The following is a 21,900-nucleotide window of genomic DNA, read 5'->3' on the forward strand; positions in this document are numbered from 1 at the left end:
AACGTTAAGTTTGTAAATTCTGTCGTGATTCCTTATCAACAAAATAAAATAACAAAATAAAATAATAAGACAATTTCGCCACCCAAGAAATCAGAAACTCAATTAGTTTACGTCCACACTACGAACTGAATTGGACTCCGTCAACTGTCTCAAAACCATAAAGAATACTCGACAATCAAAACCATAAACTGCAATCGGAGGATGAAAATATTGCAAGCCAAGTCCGTACAATCGAACTTATAGGACAAAGAGAAAGCTGGAATCGGAGGATGAAAAAATGAAGAAGAAAATAATTACATAACACTTTGAATTGAGAACATAACCAAAAAAATTTAAAAACCAGAATAAGTTAGACCCAATACTAAAAGACAAATAGGCCATCAAGTGAAATAAAAAGCTTTCGATAATTGCCTATTAAAACATGAACCATTTTAAACAAATGGTAAATCAGACAAAATACTATGAGAATTCGGCCAAAAAAACTCAAACTTTCCAAAATTTGCCAAGAAAAAACACAAATTTTTTGTCTAACCAAAAAAAACATTCAACTTTTGTTGATTTTTAAGTATAATAACAAACTTTTTATTGACTTGCCAAATCAACACTCCGTTTATAAAAGTTAACATAAAATTTAACGTCATTAACAACACGTTCACTGTTGGGGTTAAATCATACGACGTCTTTTTGAAATTCTTAGTTTTTAGAAAAAAAACTACGTTACCAAGGCTCTAACTCGAGTTCTGGGAGTGCATAAGAGAGGATGTTTTCATGATATATATAGGTTTTTTCATTAATAATATACCAATGGATCTGTATAAAATTTTAGTCAGGCCTAATTAGCATACAACCCCGCACAACGCGCAGGAGTTAGATGAAAGTGTATTTCGAGTTTTTGTATATACTATTATATTTTAGTTATGTAAATTCATCTTTATGTCTGTTTTTGTTTATGATTCGGGTGCTTATGTTGTTTGTAACCTTTTTTTTTTTTGCAGTAAGTATAATTTAGTGTGTTTTTTACTTTTCAAAATTTGAGATGATCTTCTATGTTTTCTAAATGTTTTTTTAAATAATAATCATGAGAAGTTAACATTGTTACTTAAAATCTCCCACAAAAAAACAAAGAAACAAAAATCAAAACAAAACACAAAATACAAATTCAGCTAACAACCGCGCGTAGCGCGGGTCAATTGCTAGTATTTGTATATAATGGTTGTATTGGAATGTTTCTGAATTTCGTAAACACTTTTTGATATCAATATAATTGATTTGTAGAAAAAAAAACTATGGAACCATTTCCCCCCTCTTTAATCTAGAGAAATACCCTAAAATAATACTAAAATAAGTTTTATGGACAACTATAACACACATTCCATAAATTTCCAAAATAGCACTATTTAACACATTAAAATATTTAAAATTTGTTTTTTTATGTTTGGGTTCTCAATTTCACATTTAGGGTATAGTTTTGAGGGGTAGGTTTTAGTATTTTGAATTTAAGATTTAATTTTGAAAGATTAATTAGTGCTATTTTTGGAATTTTAGAGATGTTGTGCTAAGTTAAAAAAAAAAACTTTTTTTGGTGCTATTTTTGAGAATCTCCCTTTAATCTATTATAAGCATTATTTCACCAATATTTATATATTGTCTGTAGTTGATAATATTTACTTTTCACTTGGTGTAAACACAGTTGATTTTTTTTTTGAACAAACGATACTTCATTACAATTAGGGTTCAACACAAAGAGGCAAAAAGATCTCTTTCGCAAGTGAATCCTCCTGTCGATTGTGATCACGCGATACATAAAAAAAAGAGCAAGAATCAAGTTAAGCTAGGATTTGGGTATCATATAGAATCCAGTGAAGTTCTTTTGGAAGGATCTTCTGATTAAGAGCTTTGACTAACAATTGTGACAAAAACCAAATTACAAAATTACAAAATAACAATACAGTAAAACCTCTATAAATTAATAAGATCGGGACCATGAAATTTTATTAATTTATAGAGATTTTAATTTATCGATAAATTAATAATTATTAATTTATCGATAAATTAATATTTTATTAATTTATGAAGAGATTTTTAATTTTCATAATTTTGAAAATTTTGTATTACAAAATAAGATACTTTTGTTATCATTCATATTTTTTAAGATTTTCTTAATTTATAATCTTGTCTATAGTAATTGCTAAGTTTAGAGTTTAAGTAAATGATAGATATTAGAAGTTTAGAGTTTAGAAGAAATTGATAATAGTATCATTCATGGTAACGATAAAGTCGAATAAGATACTGCGGTAATTTTAGAACAAATTACATATAAAGAACCAATTATCGCATTTAGAACTCTTCCAATAAGCATGCAAATTCAAGAATATGCAAACAACAGTAGAGTCATATTTCACTAGATTTTCTTAGATATCTATATATATAAAGTACACTTTACTCATTCCTGGTGCTGCCACCTCAGCATATCTATCTGTTTAATAATTCCATATATCTTGAGACAGCCCATTTTCGTATGTATTATTTTCTTCTGTCTTTGGCAGCCCATTTTAAAATTCTCAGTCAGGGCCCAATCTATTATTACTCCCTCTTTATTATGTTTGCGAAAGAAAACCCTTTCCCGGGATGTCGACTCCACCGTCCGCCGTTGTGTGACCTCAATCGCCATGCCTCTTCAGCGTTCCTCACTTCCATCTCTATCTGTTCGTTTTCCTCTAAAACCGTAATTTCAGTCCTTCAATGCTTCTCCTCTCAATTGAAGTCTCATTATTTTCCCTTCAATTGGTTTGACTTGAAAGCCTATATAATGCCATCTTCTCCAATTTCATTCCCCTTACAATTACTTTTCTCTCTAAAATTGCTTCTTACTAATATGGATTATACTGTTGTTTCATTCGCAAATTTGAAAGCCGGTCGCCTACACCAACAGATCGTTGGGAGGATGCTTCGTCACTGGCCTGCCGGCAACGTTAAAAAAGCAGGCCAACTAATGGGAGTGGACTTCTTACTCATCGACGAAAAGGTTTTTCCCATCCCAACTAGATTTCTCAAACACTCGACGTAGACATTGTAATCTAATTTTTCGTCTTTCTGTAGACCTTTGTCATCTAAGGGTCTATCAATGTGACCCATCTTTCAAAATTTGAGAACTCGATGCGTGATGGGGCAATATATATTTTTTCAGACTTTGAAGTCATAAGAAGCAACTCCCGTTTCAAGCTTACCGATTCCCCCTTCTCAATAAGTTTCACATCGACCACTATTTTTGATCAGCTCGACGAGTCTTTCGGTAATTTTCCAAAAGAGTTTTTCAGGTTCCGTACACATGAGGAGTTGGTTTCTCTTGCCAACACCAATACAGATCTTCCAGGTGTGTCCAAGTGTAAACTCTTTAATTATTTCCCGTCTCCAATATTAAGTTGCTCGCTAGAAGTTTAGATTCATAATTGTTTGGTCATGAGTTTTCTCCTTTTACAGTTTCTTTCATAATTACCCGTTTCCAATATTAAGTTGATCGTTTGAAGTTTAGTCCCATTATCGATGGGTCATGAATTTCCTCCTTTTTACAGTTTAAAAAAAAAGAACATATGTTGTAGATAATATTAAGGGCGTGTGTCTTCAATGTTTCAATGTTTGAATCAAATTTAAAATTCTACCCTCATGGTTTCGGCTTCATTTCTATTCTTTAGATGTCATGGGCCAAGTATGTTCAACCAAGGCATATAGAAATGGAATGACACAAACCTTGGAGAGGATGTTAGTACTCCTATCTCTTGAAAGGTTTGACCCTCACCGACTTACAACTCTTTTCTGCTGCAGTGCTCCATATGGTTTTTACATTAACCGTCTTTCTTGCTTGAACACATGTTCTCTGTTTTGAAAGCGGGGAGAAAGTGCGACTAAGTGCTTTTGATCATGCAACTTCACTGGAGAAGGTTTTTAGCCAAAAAGATGTTGGGCCTTACATATTGTTGGCTACTAATATAAACCCAAAGTTATTTGGAGGTATGTCATTATTTTCTCCCCCCATTCATTCAGACTCCTTCCTTTATGCCTTCTTAAACTAGCATGACAACTAACCAAAAGTTACCCTCCAGGTGAACTTTACCTAAATGCCACGTCTAGGACCAAATTTTTTACAGACGGAGACGTCACAACAACTGCACAGTTTTCTGAGAGGTAGTGATACGGTTTCTCCAAATTGTTTTTTTATACTCATTCACACAAATTTCCTAATGTCCCTTAACCATATTTTCGTACATGACCAAGCAGGCTAAAGGGCAAACAAAAACAAGACACAAACTCTATTGCACCATTCCATGGAGTATCCAAGATTGAACATGTATCCATTGATGCTCTTAACCAGTTTGTTGCTACTGGTAATCCGCAGGTCAGTTTACTAAATTAATGTTACCTCAAACTAATTTCCTTTCATTTTCCTTTCCATCAAACCATCGACGCATTAACTACTTTTAATTGGTTTTGCTTTTAATCGACGCATTAATGTTGCTACTTAACTCTCTCTAATATCTTCTCGCAACCTCTAGGCTGAAGGTGTACTGAACTCAGACTGTAGTGCTCCAATTCCCAAAATAGTCTCTGACATTGTTGGGAAGAAATTCACATTCCAACTTAAGCTAACTAACTTCAATTTCACTCCTCACCATCAGTCATTTATGGTGTCACGTATTTATCAAACTACTGAGCTGCTCCCTGGTCCGACCTTCGTTGAGGTAAACTTTACATCACATCCAAAAGTTTACTCATTGCTTTCTAGGATTTTACTCATTGCTTGCTTCATTATTTCATACATACAGACACAAGCAGAAGGTGGGAAAATGGTGGATTTAGGTGATAAAGGGCCTATAACATCTCCAACTCGGCAACACCAGACAAGCATGTCATCTGCAATAGATATATCAACAGAGGAAAAAACCCTTGGTTCTGGAGATTTACCAGTTGAAAGCTCATCTTCAGCAGCAATGAACAAAAAACATAAGAAACAGAAATGGAATTAGCCTACTTTTTTTTATTAAAATTTTCCAATTGCTTCTTCTAAAGAACTTGCCTTCATTTCACTACTTTCTCCCTTCTGCTTCTGAATAGAATTTCCTTGCATTACTATATGGTTGTTATTATGAGATTCTTTTCCAACTTTCCGTTGTAAAATTAATTTCCAACTCTACTTTTGAAACAACCAGAAGTGCTAATCTATTTATGCTATCATTTAAAACAAATGCAGAAAATGATGAGAACTTGACATTCAGAAACTGATGAGAACTTGACATTCTACGACAACCAAATTCAATTGGACGATTGTCAATAAGAGGGTTTTAATCAAGGCAGAGTGAAGTTGAATAAACTTACGCAAAAATAACAAAAAAAAATATATACGACCACCATAACGAGATGGAAATGCGGGAGAAAAAAGTGACAAAATATCAAACTGAAAAAACCACAAAAATAAAAACAAAATCATGAAACTTCCGCGCTTAGCGCAGGTCAACTGCTAGTATATATATATATTAATGTTATTTGATTATTAATTTATGATATTGATGGGACCATATTTTTATATAGGATTTCCAAAAAAAATATTATCTTATTAATTTATCGAAATATGCCATTTTTTACACCGGCCCAATTCGGGACCGAAAGAATTTATTAATTTATAGCGATATTAATTTAAAGAGTATTAATTTATAGAGGTTCTATTGTATATAATAACTCGCTTTTTAAAAACCAAATTTACAAAATTATGTCTTATAATTACATTCAAGTCATGATGTAGAATATACATTATTGAAATAACTTCACATACATAAACTAATACAACATATTAAAATTTTATTTTAAAATATAAAATATACAAAATTTTGTATAAAATAATATTTAATTATTGTTATAGCACGGATACTTATCTAGAATCATTAACAATATAAAACTTACAAAATAGGTGTTTTTTTCAAGCCATCATATTTAGCATATAATTTTATTGCATAATGTTTTATCCAAATAAACTTTTAAAACAATCACATAAATTATATTTTATATAAAAATTACAATATAAATAAAATGAATTTCGAGCCGTGCTATAGCACGGATCTTAATCTAGTTTTACTACTAATATTAATGACTAAAGATGATGTTAACCTTCCTAATCAAAATTGAAATTCAAAGTTTTTTAAATTTATAATAATGTGTATCTTCAAATTAAAGGTTTTGTTGTTGTTTGAATATGTTTTTTTCTTGTTTGAATAGTTTAGTTTGGAAAGAAAAGACGTAATGAGTGATAAAGCTTACCCTAGGAACTACAGTAATTATATAATTAAAAAAAACTACACAAAAAAAGAAATACAAATAATTGAAAGAAACGAAATTAACTAGTAACTAAGATTGAATTAAATTCCTATAATCTTGCAAAAATAACTTTAGAACACTTGTTCGCTTCAGATTCATATAGTCTCTATCTTGAGTATCTTCGATTAGAGAGAAAAGAGGAGCGCGTGTTTATCACGCGTCCTCTGTTTCCCGATGTTGTCATCATCGCCCTTCTATTAGTATTTTATACAAAAAGCACTACAAAAAAAAGTATTTTATACAAAAAAGCTTCTAGACATCTCACATACAATGCATAATCGAGTAATTAATGGTAATACAATATTCGATGTTGACTTATATATATATACAAAAGCTCTTCACTTGTTCAAGAAAAAAAAAAAGAAATTTTTTTTTACTACGGCCCTCACCCCAAAAGAAAAATGGACATGCCTTTTCTTGAGTTTATGTTGGCATGCCTTTTTTTAAATTGGTTTTTTCCTTTGGGTTTCTAGATTTTAGTTTTTGATTTTTCAATATTTGGTTTTTGGTTTTTCTAAAAATTCTAGACAATTAAAAGAAAATAATAATAAACTTTGAAAAGTGAAAGAACTACACTCATGATTAAAAAACCAAAAATTATAACCACAATGATATAGGAGTCTTAGATAATTAATAGATATAAAATATGAACTAAAATAAAAAAATCTAAAAATTTTACAACATAAAAATGTTTTAATATTTATTTTAAAAAGAATAAATAAATAAATATCTTACATATCGTTAACTGAAAAATAAAAAAGAAACTCAAAATAATATAGAAAACATTATTTTAAAATATCACGAATTTCTAATAAGAAAATCAAATTTAACTAAATAATATAACTAAAATCTAATAATACTACAACATGATTAAATTAAAATATTAAAAAGAACGAATAAACAAATATTGATAGTATGTAGATTCGTCATCAGAAATTGTATAAGACAAATAGAATAAAAGTCTTTACCATCGTCTAAGTTGTGAAGATGTAATTTTTTTTTTTTTTTTGTGAAAATGTAATTTGGGAACCCTGTATTTTGGTAAACTATGTTAGACAATGAAAATCAATAAAAAAATTAAAATAATATGATGTCTATATTATTCGTAGATGTGAAAATAGTAAGATAGGTGGAAGTAGTCGAAAATATATTTGTAGCAGTATATAATCTAATCACCACTCATGATACCTCGTTTTCTTTTATTAGCAAGGTTTTCTGATCTCACATGGTTTGTATTTGTCTTTTTGTTATTCATAATTTTCTAGCTTACTTAAGGTTTTGATTTGATATGAAATACCACTTAATATACATCTTTATATAATAAGACATATGCTCTATTTCCTGACAGTGATAATAAAATATTTTCTTTTTGCTTTTGGATTATTTTTGTTGTTTGGTAAATATTTTTTGAACTTTTTTTCCTAGCGATTAACTTGGACATGTGTCAAAATCTAAGATTGTTAATTTGACACGCGATTATGTTATATAGTAATCTGGACACATGTCAACATCTTATCGATACAATTGATATTTGTCATGATCTCGTTAATGAGTAACTTTGATATTTATAATAATAACTAGATAATAACCCGCGCTGGTAGCGCGGGAGAATAATTCTTTTTTTTTTGGGAAGTATACGATTATAATTATTTGGGTTCTTATATAATATATTGTTGTATAGTGACATTTTGAATCATTTTATAGAACTAATTGTTTTAAAAAAAAAAGATATATATAGAAAGTACATATGTTGGACTATATATGAATTAGAATTAACATGTAGTGTAATTAAGTGTAAGTGGTTAATTAGTTTTATTGTCATCATAAATAAAGTTTTAACCCAAAGTATAATATGTAGATTAATTTAGGGGGCATTCTCAAAAATACCCCTTTTTCCATACCCCTTTTTAAAAATACCCCTTCATGTTGACCATTTTTAAAACTACCCCTCTTTATATACAAAATGACCAAATTACCCTCTTTGAGTGACAGCAAGAATGTATAGTCATCAAAATCGAAAATATTTTCCCGCCAAAAAAGTTTCCCGCCAAAATTTGTTTTTCCCGCCAAAAATCGAAAATTTTTCCTGAAAAAAAATATTTTTTCCCGCCAAAAAAAAAATTTCCCGCCAAAATCAAAAATATTTCCCGCCAAAAATATTAAAATTTATACCTTTTAAAAACCTTGTAAACGCTTTTAAAAGTTTTTAAAAGTTTTTAAAAGCGTTTACAAGGTTTTTAAACACATTGTAAACGCTTTTAAAAACCTTGTAAATGCTTTTAAAAAGCTTGTAAATGCTTTTAAAAAGCTTGTAAATGCTTTTAAAAAGCTTGTAAATGCTTTTAAAAAGCTTGTAAATGCTTTTAAAAAGCTTGTAAATGCTTTTAAAAATCTTATAAAAACTTTTACAAGGTTTTTAAAAACATTGTAAAAGCGTTTACAAGATGTTTAAAAACCTTTTAAAAATCTTTTTAAAAACTATTTGAGAACCTTTTAAAAACTTTTTAAAACATTTTAAAAACCTTTTAAAACCTTTTAAAAACCTTTTAAAAATCTTGTAAAAGCGTTTACAAGTTGTTTAAAAAACCTTTTAAAACTCTTTAAAATATCTTGTAAAAGCCTTTACAAGGTGTTTATAAGGCTTTTATAAGGTAGAAACCTTATAAAACCTTTTAAAAACCTTGTAAATTTTTTTTGGCGGGAAAAATTTTGGCCGGAAAATTTTTTGGTCGAAATTTTTTATCAAAATTTGTTTGACAAAAAAATTTTTGGCGGGAAAATTTTTTCGAAAATTTTTTGGCGGGAAAATATGTCGGAAATTTTTTGGCGGGAAAATTTGTTTTTCTTTTTATTGAATAAAATAATTTTCATCTAAGGGTAAAATGGTCATTAAAAATTAAAAGAGGGCAAAAATAAAAATGGCCAGAAAAGAGGGTATTTTTGAAAAGGGGTATATCAAAAGGGGTATTTTTAGCAAATTCTCTTAATTTAGTTGTCAATATAATTTTAAAGTGAATAAATTATATGTTTTACTGTGATCTCAAATCACTTTGAATGGCCCATATACTATCCATAAGGGAAATTAACAGATTATATTAATACAGTATATTGAATTTTAGCTAAGCCCAGTACACAGCCCACATTCGTATACTCTTGTTTTTTCCGTCAACCGCATAATCAGAAAACGAAGAAAGTCTATCTCTTCGTCTGCTCCCTGCGAAACCTAATCGAATCAATCGATACTTTTTCAATTTCAAAAACTTTGATTTGTTTTCCAACCGATAATATCTAATCGAATCAAGTGAAGCAATCCGTTGATGCTGGATCAGGAGAGAAATCAGTTGGATTTAAGATAAAGGTCAGTTTTATCCGATTTACAAATTTTTTCAGTTCCCTAATTTGAAGAATTAAGAACCGTAGTGAAATTATAATAATTCAATCACGACAGTTTGATTAATTTGTTTTTCACTTATTGTATTATTACAGCTTATACACAAATTTAATCGAATCAAGCGAAACAATCCGTTGATGCTGGATCAGGAGAGAAATCTGTTGGATTTAAGATAAGGTCAGTCTTATCCGATTTACATTATCTGTAATAAGGTTTTTTTTTTTTCTGAACAAAGTATCTGTAATTAGCTTTAGAAAGATTCTTATCCATGTAATAGAATTAGAAATTGTCTAAAGTTGTTCAGTAGAAATCGTGGATACAATCTAATAATTATTGTTTAAAATTTTCAATTCAAAATTTTTCATTTCCCTAATTTAAAGGATTATGAACCGTAGTGAAATTAATAATACAATGACGACAATTTGTTGAATTTGTAAATCTCTTATTGTATTATTACAGCTTATACACAAATTTTGCTTCACAACTCTGTCTCTTTGGTTTACAAATTATATGTTTCTTCTTGACATGTATTAATTTGCAGGACATACTAAGTTTGTTTGGTACTTTGAATGATAGCGTGGAAGTATGCAACCTCCTCTTATAAGAAACGTAAGTAGTAATCTATATCTGATCAAATTTCCTTATTGTTTAGTGTTAATTCGGTTATGTTCTTGTTTGAATTCATAAATATTTGTGTTTAGATCAGAGTTGTTAAACAGAATTAACCTTAAAGAGAACAAATCATATATCCAGAAATAACTTCAAATATAAGCAAATATCTCTTCAAACAGTTTTATAAGATGGCATGCATAGGTTCAGTTTCTGCAGTTCTATATTAAACTTATGTATTTGTCTCTTTCATTATAGTTTGCCACTATTTGATAGATATATTTATAGATTTAAATTAATTTCATCTATCATTATATAATAACTTTTAACAATTTTGTCATAATGCAGGATGTGCTAATTCGTGAAACAAATCTATGGAAATGGACTCAGTTGACTGTAAAAAAGGTACGTACATGAAGGTTTGCTACCGTGTTTTCAGTTAGTATAACCCAAGTCATAATAATCAGTTTGAAAACTGTTCTGTGAAATATAAAAAAATTTCCATAGAATACGAAAAACAGTTTTTCAAATTGCCAGAACATCCTAATTATCAAAATGTTTTTAAGAACCCCTTATTTATTGTATAGAAGAAACCTATACTATTATTAAATAACAAATAGATGTAACGAAAACTGCTAACATCCAATTCTTTAAAAACTTCTCATAAGCTTGAGGAAGATCCAAATCCTGTTTCAAATGTGAAAATGTATTATTAAAGTCTGAAATTTAAAAGAATCAAAATAAGAGTGAAATCACGCATGAGCACCTTAACTTATAAGTCGAAAATGGCTGAAGCTGATTTCTGTCTGATTAACAAATATTCTGGAAAACTTCTTTGAACACTACATTCATAGTTTTCTTCTGTGGCTTTCCATCTTCATCAAGTATCAATACTTTCAATCCTTTTCTTGATGTAACCCTAGATATAGCAACATAGAGCTGGCCATGTGAAAATACTGGTCTAGGTAAAAACAATCCTACATTCTCCAAAGACTGCCCCTGACTTTTGTTGATTGTCATCGCAAATGCAACTGAAATTGGCAACTGTCTTCTCCTCATCTTGAAAGGCAATCTTGTATCCGATGGTGTTATCAACAACCTAGGAATGACTACTTTATCCCCTACACGATCACCAGTTATAACTCTAGCCTCGATCACAAATTCAGCCATTTGAGTTATTTGTAGTCTTGTTTCATTCATTAGACCTCCGGTAGGATCTATGTTCCTTAGCAACATTACTGGACAACCAATCTTCAATCTTAACCTATGGTGGGGCAAGCCTGAAAGTTTGATATTGTTGAGGAAATCTGGAGTGAAGATGGGGTTATTCTTGGACACTTTGTCAGACGGGTCCAAACTATCTGCACTAAGATAGATTCTCTCATCACCTACAAAGAAAATTTACAATATGTTAATCATTTTTTCTAATAAACAGCGTAGTATTGAGCCTGACACATAATACAATACCTTCCATTTGATCTAGCATATACTCATTTATCTGATAGACATCCTCATTTGTTGGAGCGAGTATAGCTCTGGCTTGAAAAAACTTAGGATCATTCTTTTCTTTCAAAAATTGTGGATCACCATATACCTCTTTGCTTATAGCTTCTATAGGATTAGTGGCTTCTGTAATAAGCATACCTTCAGGAATATCTATTTCTGCTACCCCATCATTTGGCTCTGCAATTTTTCCATCTCCGACATCCAATATCCATTCTGAAAATTCTTTAATTTTGGTCGCCTTTTCAACACTGATATCCTTTGCCAGCAGACGCATATTCTTTGTAAGTTTTAGTACTTTGCAATGATCCCAAAGATATGATGAATTTAATGTAGCCATAACTATTTCTGTCCTAGAACCACCAGTTATGACTGGAAGAACTTGTCTGAAATCTCCTCCAAATACTACAACTTTTCCTCCAAAAGGTTTGCTATGACCATTTTCAACAACATCCTTCAAGCTTCTATCCAATGACTCAAAACAGTACTTACTCATCATAGGTGCTTCGTCCCAGATTATTAGAGAAGCTTCTCTAACCAATTTCCCTAAATCTGAACTTGGTTTCATTCTACATGTTGAAAGCTCATCCAAAATTAATGGAATCCCAAATCTAGAATGAGCAGTCCTACCTCCTGCTAATAAAAGCGATGCTATACCACTGGATGCAACATTTAGGACAATCTCACCGTCTTTCCTTAATGCAGCAGATAGTGTTTTCCATAAAAACGTTTTACCAGTACCACCAAATCCGTATACAAAGAATGCTCCTCCCCTTTTAGTTAATACAGCATCCATTATCTCCGAGTATACTTTTTCTGTTCTAGAGTCATCATCTCTATCCAGCCAGCATGTTTCTCTGCCTGTTCAGCACGGTTATAGTTTTTCTCGTCAACTATCAACACGTTAGAGTCACTAATACTCCGTCTAGGTGGCTGTGGCATTGACTTGAAGTTAGCAAGACAACTCCCATTTCTTTTAAGTCTAATGTCTATATCTTGTAGCGCAAATATCTTTTTCTCTTCATCAGATAAAACTAACTCTGCAAAAATATGTTTAATATTAGGCAAAATTTAAAATTTACGCTTACTAAATAATTTTGTGTAATGATTATTTCAAAGCCTCAATACAATACCTGGTCTGTCTAGTGCTTTCCTTCTAATGAATTGAATGTCTTCACACTGCAACTCCCATGTCTTTGCCCAAACTAATTCAGGCCTAAGTAATATAGCTGAAGAAAGCATGACAACAAAACTTGCCTAACCAAGCTTCCACTACCCCAATAGCCTGTTCTAACTAAATCCTCGATGTATTCTTTGTCATCATCTAGCAAACCCAAAGCAAAACATGCATCTTTATATTCTGTATAAACCACTCCATTAACAGTCTTGATCTCATCAAAATTTCTGGGTCCCCTCTGTTCATTCAACAGAACTCGCAAATAATATCCATCCTCCATAACCATAGGAACATAATTTAATCTTCCGATTGCAAAACCTTTTTGTCTTAGATTAAACTGTTTCTCTTTTGAATCATATGTGAACATGTTAGGTATTTCTGGATAAGTTAGTGACCTAGCAATAGAGCTAACCTTGTTAAGATTCATCCATGCTAGAAACATGGAATTATCGACCGTATCTCGATTCATAATTGCTTCAGCCTCATCATCACCCTTGAAATAAACCAGATGCTCACCCTCTAGATGGAAACTTAGTTTCACAACTGGTGTAGACCGGTAATGAATATTAAATTTAAAAATCCTCCATGCTGCTTCACATGCAGACACATACCTGATAGATAAAAGAAAAGCAAATGTGATAATCAATAAGAATTGTTAAAACTATAATATTAAAGAGAAAACAAAATACACGCTGAATTATAAAAAGTACCTGCAATCAAAATAATCTTTAATTTCATTGTCTGGTTTCTTATTCTCTTTCCCTAGAACCTCTCCAGTCTGGTACTCATCTTCATCTTCCTCTGGCATATTTGGCAAAACAGCAACAGTTACACGGTCCTGACCTTTTGTAATGTATTTAAACAAATACTTTACAGATCCAGCTTGGTTGCACCACTCGACATTAATGTGTGCTCTATAGCGTAACAACAGCTTCTTATTGTATGGGATAACATAACTGTTATCACATTTGAATCTGTTTTTTTCTACATAATCATTTGTCTCCCTTCTTCTGTACACTGGAAAGCCTTCCTTATCGACAGTAGTCTCGTCAGCATACTTCTTAGGAAAAAATTTAGTACATTTCCTATTCTCCATACATGGTGAATTCGGATTAACAGCACCACATGGTCCATGGATCATCATGTCCTTCACTAACTCATAAAGCTCTGGTTCTTCATTCTTGTATGGAATTTCTGCAGATATGATTTTATCTATATCTTCTGTCTTAGGAAATTTGTGCTTTTGGTCCATGAATAGCAGTATATGTGCATGTGGCAAACCTCTTTTCTGGAACTCAATGGTATACATAGCTGTAGATAGGATAAAATATAAAGAGATTAGATGTCGACCTTCATATCTCACGATGTAAAACAATTTAAACATTTACAAAAATTTAGTAATTACCAGATACAGTCTTCCCTAATATATGTCGTTTGGTTAAATCATGCATAAGGGAATCGAGCTTCATCTTAAAAACCCTACAAAGGATGTCTGGTCTATCATCGGGATTCAATTTCCGCTCCTGAAAAAATCTAGTTAGCTCTGGCCACTTTGGATTACATGTGAAAGTTATAAAAAGATCAGGAAATCCAAAGTGTTTAGATATAGCCATTGCATCTAAATAGTTTTCTCGCATATATCTAGGACCACCAGTGAATGACTTTGGTAAAAAAAACTGTCTCCCTTGCTCATTCATATCTACATTTCCAGCTTCTGCCACCTTCTTTATAGTGTTATAATTCTCTGCCCTTAAACTCGCTTGATTGTATTTGATGTAACCAAGCTGGTTGCTCTCGATGGCAGTATACGAATCAACCAAGAACTGCTGGAATAGGCGTCTAGAATGTAGAAGGGTCTTTGACTCGTTTTTCCTCTCCTTAATTCGAAATGCAAAGAACTGTCTCATGCTAATCTGTTTTCTTTCTTTTTTACTCTTAACCCTTCCCACTTTTGAATGCCCTTTTTCAATTCCAAGTCTGTAACCATCCTCTCCATAAGGAAATAATAAGGGATATTGTAATGCTAGATAAGAGATATGCAATTCACTTATCCTTTGTAGTTCACCAGATTTTGCTTGAACAACAATATCACGATGATCCATTTCCAAATTGAAATCTCCAGGAATCAAAGCAGCTACTTCAGATGCTGTTGGTGTGTTGTACGTCCTCCCATCCTTTTCACGACTACTAACTATCCTCATATGAAAAGTTTCATCCGGATTTGTATTGAACCTGTCTCTTGCTGATCTATAGAGTGTTGACGTATGGATTCACATCATCCAACATTTTCATAATCTTTTCGATTAGTTCCCTTCTGAGTTTATGTTTCTTCTTGTACTTTGCAGAGTTTTTTCCTTTGCTGCAAAATTAAGTGAACTTAGTTAAACACACATTAGTTAATTTAGACACAAAAGTCTGTAAATTATAAAACGCAATACGCAATTACTGATAATGAAATTAACCATACTTCATAATAGTTGCTCTATTATCAACTTCATTTTCAGTATCAACAATGTACAATTGTTGAAACTTAGGGAGTTCACCATCCTCAGGTTGCATACTACCCATCAAGTGATAGTTCTCCCCTTGTAGTTGAAACATATTAGGTCCACGTCCTGGTGCACAACACTTCTCTGTTTTCCCACCAAGTGAAGTAAATAAAAAAATCATGTTATAAGCTCTAATATTTTCTCTAAAATGTCTGCTTAGCTCATCATTGTTGGTGAGTAAGGCGACCAACAACTCTGGTGTTTTCTGTAAAAATGGAAGTTTGACTTGTCCTTCGCCACAACACAAAGTGAAAACAGGCTTTCTTGCATTCTTTTGTTTGTTAATTCGCTCATCATACCACATTATTGCTCCACAATAATCACATTCGTATGTTGGGTCACCATGGTCTAGATATTCTGAGTCTTTTTTTGTACCTGCTAGAGAATGAACAATTACTTTATACATATTATTCTTATTACAACATCAAAATGCCTAAAATTTGTTATAAGTGTATTTTCTACTTACCAGTTTTCTTCTTTGCAGGTTCTACCTTACGTGAGACGACATCTCCAAAAAATTTCTCGAAATCATTCTTGATTATATTTAAGTAGTACAGCTTTTTCTTAACTTCAGCCAAATCTTCTGCATCATCTACTTCTACGTCAGAGTCATCTACTTCTTCATCAGAGTCTTCAGCGTAATCTTCCTCGGCACTTGAACAATCATAAACTTGTTCATCTTGTTCTTCTGTAATTTATACAAACAAATTTTGTTATTAGTACAATTTCTTATGTCTTACAAATAGTATAAGATGTAGTTTGATAATATTTTTACCCTCGGATAAGTCATGGTAATGCGACTGCTGTGTTTCTGTAGGAGACTTAACGGTGGCATAGTCTGTTCTATGGGAAGCATTGCACGGGTCATTAGCTGGTTGTGAATGACTTATATACTGAGGTAAGCAATTGCTTTTCTGTGTGGACTTATCTATTGGTGTACTCGTTTCTAATAAGTCTGTAAATTTTGAATAAGTCATTGACGAACGTTGTTTTTTCCCAGAATGACCTAAAAGTAATAGATGATCAATGTAGTTAAAATATTGTATAAAGTAGCACATAACAATAATATATACCATTTGATATTCGTGTGTAAATCTGATTAGTACCTGGTATCAGTGGACTGCAGGTAGTTTTGGTAGATACAGTGCTACGTAAAGAAGCTGGAGCAGACCCTTTTGAACCAATCGGCAGGTTAGTTAAATCCTGCAATATTCTTCCAAAAACGTTTCTATTAGGTATTGTAGTAGATGTATGGGTAGACTGGAGTTGGGGGTTGGTATTCTCTGGGTTAGTTTCTGACGTATCATTGTCCATCATCTCTTCCGCATTCTGTTTGCATTGTTCACTCGACAGTGCTTTCCTCTTCTTCATACTGTAAAAAAGAGGGACGAAGTTACTATATAGACCTATAGTGTTTCCCAGATATCTCAAATACTCTACCTTTGTTATGATGCTTTTTGTTTTCGAGCAAAATAAAAAAATCTGAAAGGGTTGCTTGACTATCTAGTTCATATGATCTCCATTTAGTATCCTTAGTACGGGTTAGATAATATAGGTTAATGTGGTTACTATCTTAACAACCTAATCGTAATTTTCTAAACACATGCTTGTTGCTACCTTAAAATTAGGAATAAATTGATTAATTGTAACAAATAAAGTTATAAGATTTAGATTTTTCTTTAGAATTCATTCGTGTAGCTTAGCTATATCTTCATGTAATCAGAAGTATAGTGTTTTTACGGGTATTATCATTGTATATAAAGTTATGATGTAGTTAGTCATATTTTTTTATTTTCCCTTGTAATTAACATTATGTTTTTATTTAATATGACAGCAATAGGAGAACATTGGTTGGAGATTCTGTTGAATCAGCAGAGATTAACAGGTCAGTGTATAGTCTAAAGATTAAATATATGGCGGGAAAAGTGGATTTTTATTGATATGATGTTGCCTTTTTAAACAAAATACAAATGCGTTCTACAAATTACTACGTATATTATAGTAGAAGAGAATTCTACTAATGTTATCCATAGTAAATGTATTTTTTGGAAAGAAAAAAAAAATACTAAAAGCCAACCCTAACTTAAGTCTAAAATCTGCCCACAGTTTTATTAGGCCAACATCCTCCACTTGATCACTTGATTTCTAGCGACTCAGTTCGCTGCATATTCTGATTCTTTGGTATCTCCATTGTCCACCTCATGAGAGAGATTCTCATTTGGTTTTCCACCTTCCATTTTCACAATCTTCACTCCCTTCTGTTCCTCAATTTTCTCCAGTTTGACTGCCTTCAGTTTCATCACCTTCTCATCTTGTTTTTCAAACATGATTGACTTACCCATGATCTTCTTATTAGTTGAGTTTCCTTCATCGTTTTCTCTAACCCTCTTTGATGATGGAGTAGAGAAATCAGAAGAAGATGTTTCACTGCTATTGGTAAGCAACAAAATATCCTGTAATTTAAAATACACATTTTTTTATTAAACTTTTCACTTTCTACTAAATTAAAGAATTAACAATATATATGTTTTAAAGACGATAAAATATCTACCTGATCATCGGAAATGATTTGAGATGGGTTGCCTTGTCCCTCTGAATCATCAAGGTCATCTACTCGGTATGTCTCATTGCCACCATAAAGGTTGTCAATTTCAACTAACACCAGAAGCTGAAATGTCTTCCCAACCAAATTCTTCAGAGCAAGGGGTAGATTGGATGGATCCTGTAGCTACATTTATTGGCCAGAGATACGGAATATTAGCATTTTATGACTACTTACATCTAAACTTTAACTAACAAATGGTACTTACATCATCATCATAAACACCATCAAGTAGGTCATGAGCAGTTTGTCCAACGATCTCAGAAGCTGAACCATCAAACAGCATACACTTCATTTCTCCTGTCTGATCTATGACACTCACATGTAACTTGAACCTATGAATGAGAAAGTTAGTCTGTGATTCTGTGCAGTTCTGTAGTATTTGTTTGTTTATGTGAAGTATAAAAAACTACCTTGGTACGACTTGTGTGATGTTCAGATTGCACTTAGGACACCAGAAAGTTGGCTTTCTTGGTTTTGTCAGGAAAGAAGTCTCCTTCTTTTTGTTTCCTTCCACTTTTTGCTACATTTCTTACAGCCGAGATAAAACCAACCCATATCTGTATCAATTGATGCGATTGTGCACATGACTTTACATTTCGAAACCTGGTGAATTGAAAAAGCGTTATATAAAAACTGCATATTTATAAATTTACACAACAAACTATATCTAAATTCTTGATTTAGTTACCTCCATTTGACCCAGCAGTTGGTCGATTGTCTTCCTAGGATACTGATCAAAGAAGTCACCATTATGAGCCATTAGCTCCAACCGTGGCTTAGTTTGACTGATGGTCAGACTAAGACCATCGTTGGGCAGACTGGATTTAAAACAAAAACACAAAATATTAAATTCACCATATGACTTCAAGATCTACAATAGTTAAGTAGTAGGTCACGTTGCTAATTTACCTTGCCGTGAATTCAATCACCTCAGCATAATCCGGGTTGATGATGATGTTAGATACATCAAAAGCATTGGTGATTTGATTTTCACCTATAGACATAACAATTAAACAGTTTAATTTTTTTTTAATGATTCATAAAACTATGTTTTAGGTAGGTTGAATATGACTTACCTCTGAAAGTATGAATCTTTGCAAATCTGATCAAACAAACCACCAACTGACCAGCCGCGTCTTGGCATGCATGGTAAACTTGATCAGCAAATTTGCCCCACATTGTGCATGGTAGACGGTCATTGCTACATCAATGATAACATAGTAAAAAAATTAGGGATGGTTTTATTGACAATAAAATAAGTGGTTAGGTCATTTCTTTTACCTTATGTTTCTGATTTCAAACTCCAGCTTTTTGGTTGGTTTGTTGTTTACCTCAATGGTATCCATTGGGCCAACATTCACCACTTGACCAAGAACATCTGAAAAATACATGACATGTAAACACACGTTAGTTGTTATTTATTAAGAAATACCGCAGCTTAAACTTTAAATAAGAAATAATTCATGCTTCCAAAAACTAACCAATCAAGTAGAAGGGATTAAGATCCCCAACAATGATGTTTTGAAAGTCGGGCAATGTGAGGTACATATCATCATATATGTTCACACACGGGGTTACATGAGTGTTGTTCACGAAGCCCATCTTGAATGGATGGTTGGTAACCCTGTACTGGCCTCTCACCTGGGTTAATCCGAAATTTTCAATGACCCTCCACTCACCTTTTGTAATCTGCCTCTCGAACTTACCCACAAGTTGTTTCTTGATGGAAGCATGAATCTTGGAACCCTGATTATGATGGTTGTAAAACGAAAAAGAAGCAGTTAAAACATTGAATATAAGCTGTTTTCTATTTATTGAATAAATACTCGTAAAGATACTATGTTTATAATAACAAACCCTTTGGTCAGCTAACACCACCTCCATTGTTTCTCCAGACTGCGCAGTGTACTGCTTCCACGAATGAAGGACCTTAACCTGAACACGCCAAGTGCTTTTGTACGGCTTGACATCAGCGAGGTAAGTCATTGCCATTAGACCATTCATTTTGAGTAAATAGTTTGCTGAAAATGCTAAGAAGGCTGTTTGCGTTGATGGTTTGTATAAAGCTGCTAATGGGCTGTTTATATAGTAATTGTAGCAGCGTTAGGTTTTAGTGACCGAGATTACAGTTTGATCTTATCATCAAGATGAGATTATTCGTTTAATCAGATGTACCACTGGTATATTCTATTAAACTAAGATATGTTAGTTGTGTAGATTTTCTAGATATCAAAATTCAGATCATGTTAATGTTGAAATGAGAATCTTAGTTGTGTAGTTGCGGGATTGTATTCTGATTTTTTTGTTCAGGTTGTTGTTTAGGTTTGAAGAATTCTATTTTGGTGGGATTTCGGAAATCTGCTATGATCTCATAGTGTGATAGATGATCTTATTTTTGTATTTTTGTAATGTATTTTTGTAATGTATAGATAGGAAACAAATGTACTATGTTATTGTTGTACGACTATTCGGTTAAATAGATGCAGTCTCTATTTAATCATACACTTATATAAATCTGTATGTTATATATCACTTGTGGTGTTCATTAACATTATGATCATGTATACAACAAAGAAAATACCTCTGTGTTGTTAAATCATGTTAGTTCTTATGCTATATATCACTTGGGGTGTTGAATAGCATTTTGATTTTGTCTCCAAAATATATAATACTTTTGTTGTATGGGCTTGGGTTATAAAATTTCTTACTATAATATATATTATATTATTATTTTTTGTAATTTTAATTTACTGTTAGTAATTAGTTATTTGTAACAATTTTATTTTACGATTTTATATATAAAAGGTAATTTGAAATAGCTATTAATTTGGGTAACCATTTTGTAGATATTATATTTTGGTATTAATATACAGTGGCATATTGTGTAATATTTTACACAATATAGGGTTAAAGATTTAAAGGGTTGCTTAAATAATATAGTAAGATAATAATTTAACACAAAATATAATGTCAAATTAAAGAAAATAATAGATGAAAACAAAACGATTTGCCAACCGGATGAATACAAAAGATATTTGATAACACTAAATCTTCAAATACTAATTAAAAAAGAAAAGGTAAAAAAATCTGTAAAACCCTAACTAGTGCAAGCCATATATAAAACGTATATGTCCCCTCGATCGTTCGTTCTTCACAGGAAAGAGAAAACATTACAAATTAATACATAGACATGAGAGGGCTTTGCTGGAAGTTAATAGCGGCAGTGACGATATTCGCCATCCCGATATCACTCCATAGCGTGTGTTCTTCAATGTGTTGGTTGCATTACACAACCATTGTCGGTTTCTCAATCTTGTACACGTCGATGTTCCTTGTGTTACAGCTCCCCGCAACTATTAGTGTCTACAATGAAGATGAGCTTCCTTTACCTTACGCACGTATGATATATTCCCTCATTCTTATGACATCCGTTTATTTTTTCTCCTACAATTACCCAACTGTGGATGTCTTGGTCTACGTCTGCTCCATGTTTGCGTTTGGATACGCCAGTTTCAACATTAACTCTCCTATGCAATTTGAACATGCACGCTGGACCTTGATCTTCGGTCTGTGTCTCAGTTTCTCCGGATTCAAGTTAGGTGAATTTTGTAGCACACAATCTTGTCCATTGATGCCTTCTTTTACTTGGATTTATTTACACGGCAGGGCTCTAGCTAGGGTTAATGGCTTCTATTTCTATATC

At 32.2% G+C, this 21,900-nt stretch overlaps 3 protein-coding genes and 1 long non-coding RNA gene across 13 annotated transcripts; 2 read left to right on the forward strand and 2 right to left on the reverse strand.

Moving 5' to 3' along the window:
- Positions 1–2,706: 2,706 nt before the first annotated feature.
- LOC104719009 (uncharacterized) lies at positions 2,707–5,200 on the forward strand. Its single transcript, XM_087482910.1, has 9 exons — positions 2,707–2,725; positions 2,913–3,025; positions 3,100–3,373; positions 3,693–3,783; positions 3,887–4,008; positions 4,101–4,182; positions 4,276–4,393; positions 4,551–4,736; positions 4,821–5,200. The coding sequence occupies exons 3-9, from the start codon at positions 3,157–3,159 to the stop codon at positions 5,019–5,021; spliced, it is 1,017 nt and encodes a 338-aa protein (XP_087339036.1). The 5' UTR covers positions 2,707–2,725; positions 2,913–3,025; positions 3,100–3,156; the 3' UTR covers positions 5,022–5,200.
- A 4,318-nt stretch (positions 5,201–9,518) lies between these two features.
- On the forward strand, positions 9,519–20,697 carry LOC104719003 (uncharacterized). Of its 10 annotated transcripts, none has more exons than XR_015579139.1 (10): positions 9,519–9,721; positions 9,850–9,966; positions 10,296–10,363; positions 10,712–10,768; positions 16,077–16,230; positions 16,410–16,490; positions 16,709–16,783; positions 17,427–17,477; positions 20,093–20,174; positions 20,520–20,697. It is a non-coding gene; the product is annotated as an uncharacterized LOC104719003 (long non-coding RNA). The 10 variants fall into 10 exon arrangements; XR_015579097.1 differs by having other exon boundaries at positions 9,533–9,721; positions 16,167–16,282; positions 20,508–20,697; XR_015579138.1 differs by having other exon boundaries at positions 9,538–9,721; positions 16,167–16,230; positions 20,508–20,697.
- On the reverse strand, positions 11,174–15,350 carry LOC109131208 (uncharacterized). The gene is made up of 6 exons (XM_087487209.1): positions 14,449–15,350; positions 13,754–14,354; positions 13,484–13,654; positions 13,000–13,450; positions 11,831–12,924; positions 11,174–11,751 (listed from the first exon to the last, which is right to left on the reverse strand). The coding sequence occupies exons 5-6, from the start codon at positions 12,660–12,662 to the stop codon at positions 11,174–11,176; spliced, it is 1,410 nt and encodes a 469-aa protein (XP_087343335.1). The 5' UTR covers positions 12,663–12,924; positions 13,000–13,450; positions 13,484–13,654; positions 13,754–14,354; positions 14,449–15,350.
- LOC109131209 (uncharacterized) lies at positions 17,746–19,799 on the reverse strand. The gene is made up of 7 exons (XM_087487226.1): positions 19,679–19,799; positions 19,137–19,191; positions 18,955–19,015; positions 18,712–18,800; positions 18,403–18,529; positions 18,144–18,320; positions 17,746–18,045 (listed from the first exon to the last, which is right to left on the reverse strand). Exons 1-7 carry the CDS (start codon positions 19,797–19,799, stop codon positions 17,746–17,748), a joined length of 930 nt encoding a protein of 309 aa, XP_087343352.1.
- Positions 20,698–21,900: the final 1,203 nt, after the last annotated feature.

This window comes from Camelina sativa, chromosome 2 (genome assembly GCF_030686135.1).
Source record: "Camelina sativa cultivar CO46 ecotype springtype chromosome 2, ASM3068613v1".
NCBI classification, from domain to species: Eukaryota; Viridiplantae; Streptophyta; class Magnoliopsida; order Brassicales; family Brassicaceae; genus Camelina; species Camelina sativa.

Coding starts and splice junctions, on each gene's coding strand:
- LOC104719009 (XM_087482910.1), top strand. CDS start 3,157: ATGCGTGATGGGGCAATATATATTTTTTCAGACTTTGAAGTCATAAGA. Junction 4,183..4,275: donor ACTGCACAGTTTTCTGAGAG/GTAGTGATACGG, acceptor ATGACCAAGCAG/GCTAAAGGGCAAACAAAAAC. Junction 4,394..4,550: donor TTGCTACTGGTAATCCGCAG/GTCAGTTTACTA, acceptor CGCAACCTCTAG/GCTGAAGGTGTACTGAACTC.
- LOC109131208 (XM_087487209.1), bottom strand. CDS start 12,662: ATGGATGCTGTATTAACTAAAAGGGGAGGAGCATTCTTTGTATACGGA. Junction 11,752..11,830: donor TATGCTAGATCAAATGGAAG/GTATTGTATTAT, acceptor TTTTCTTTGTAG/GTGATGAGAGAATCTATCTT.
- LOC109131209 (XM_087487226.1), bottom strand. CDS start 19,799: ATGGGCTTCGTGAACAACACTCATGTAACCCCGTGTGTGAACATATAT. Junction 19,192..19,678: donor TAATCCCTTCTACTTGATTG/GTTAGTTTTTGG, acceptor TTATGTCTATAG/GTGAAAATCAAATCACCAAT. Junction 19,016..19,136: donor AACATCATCATCAACCCGGA/TTATGCTGAGGT, acceptor TTTTAAATCCAG/TCTGCCCAACGATGGTCTTA.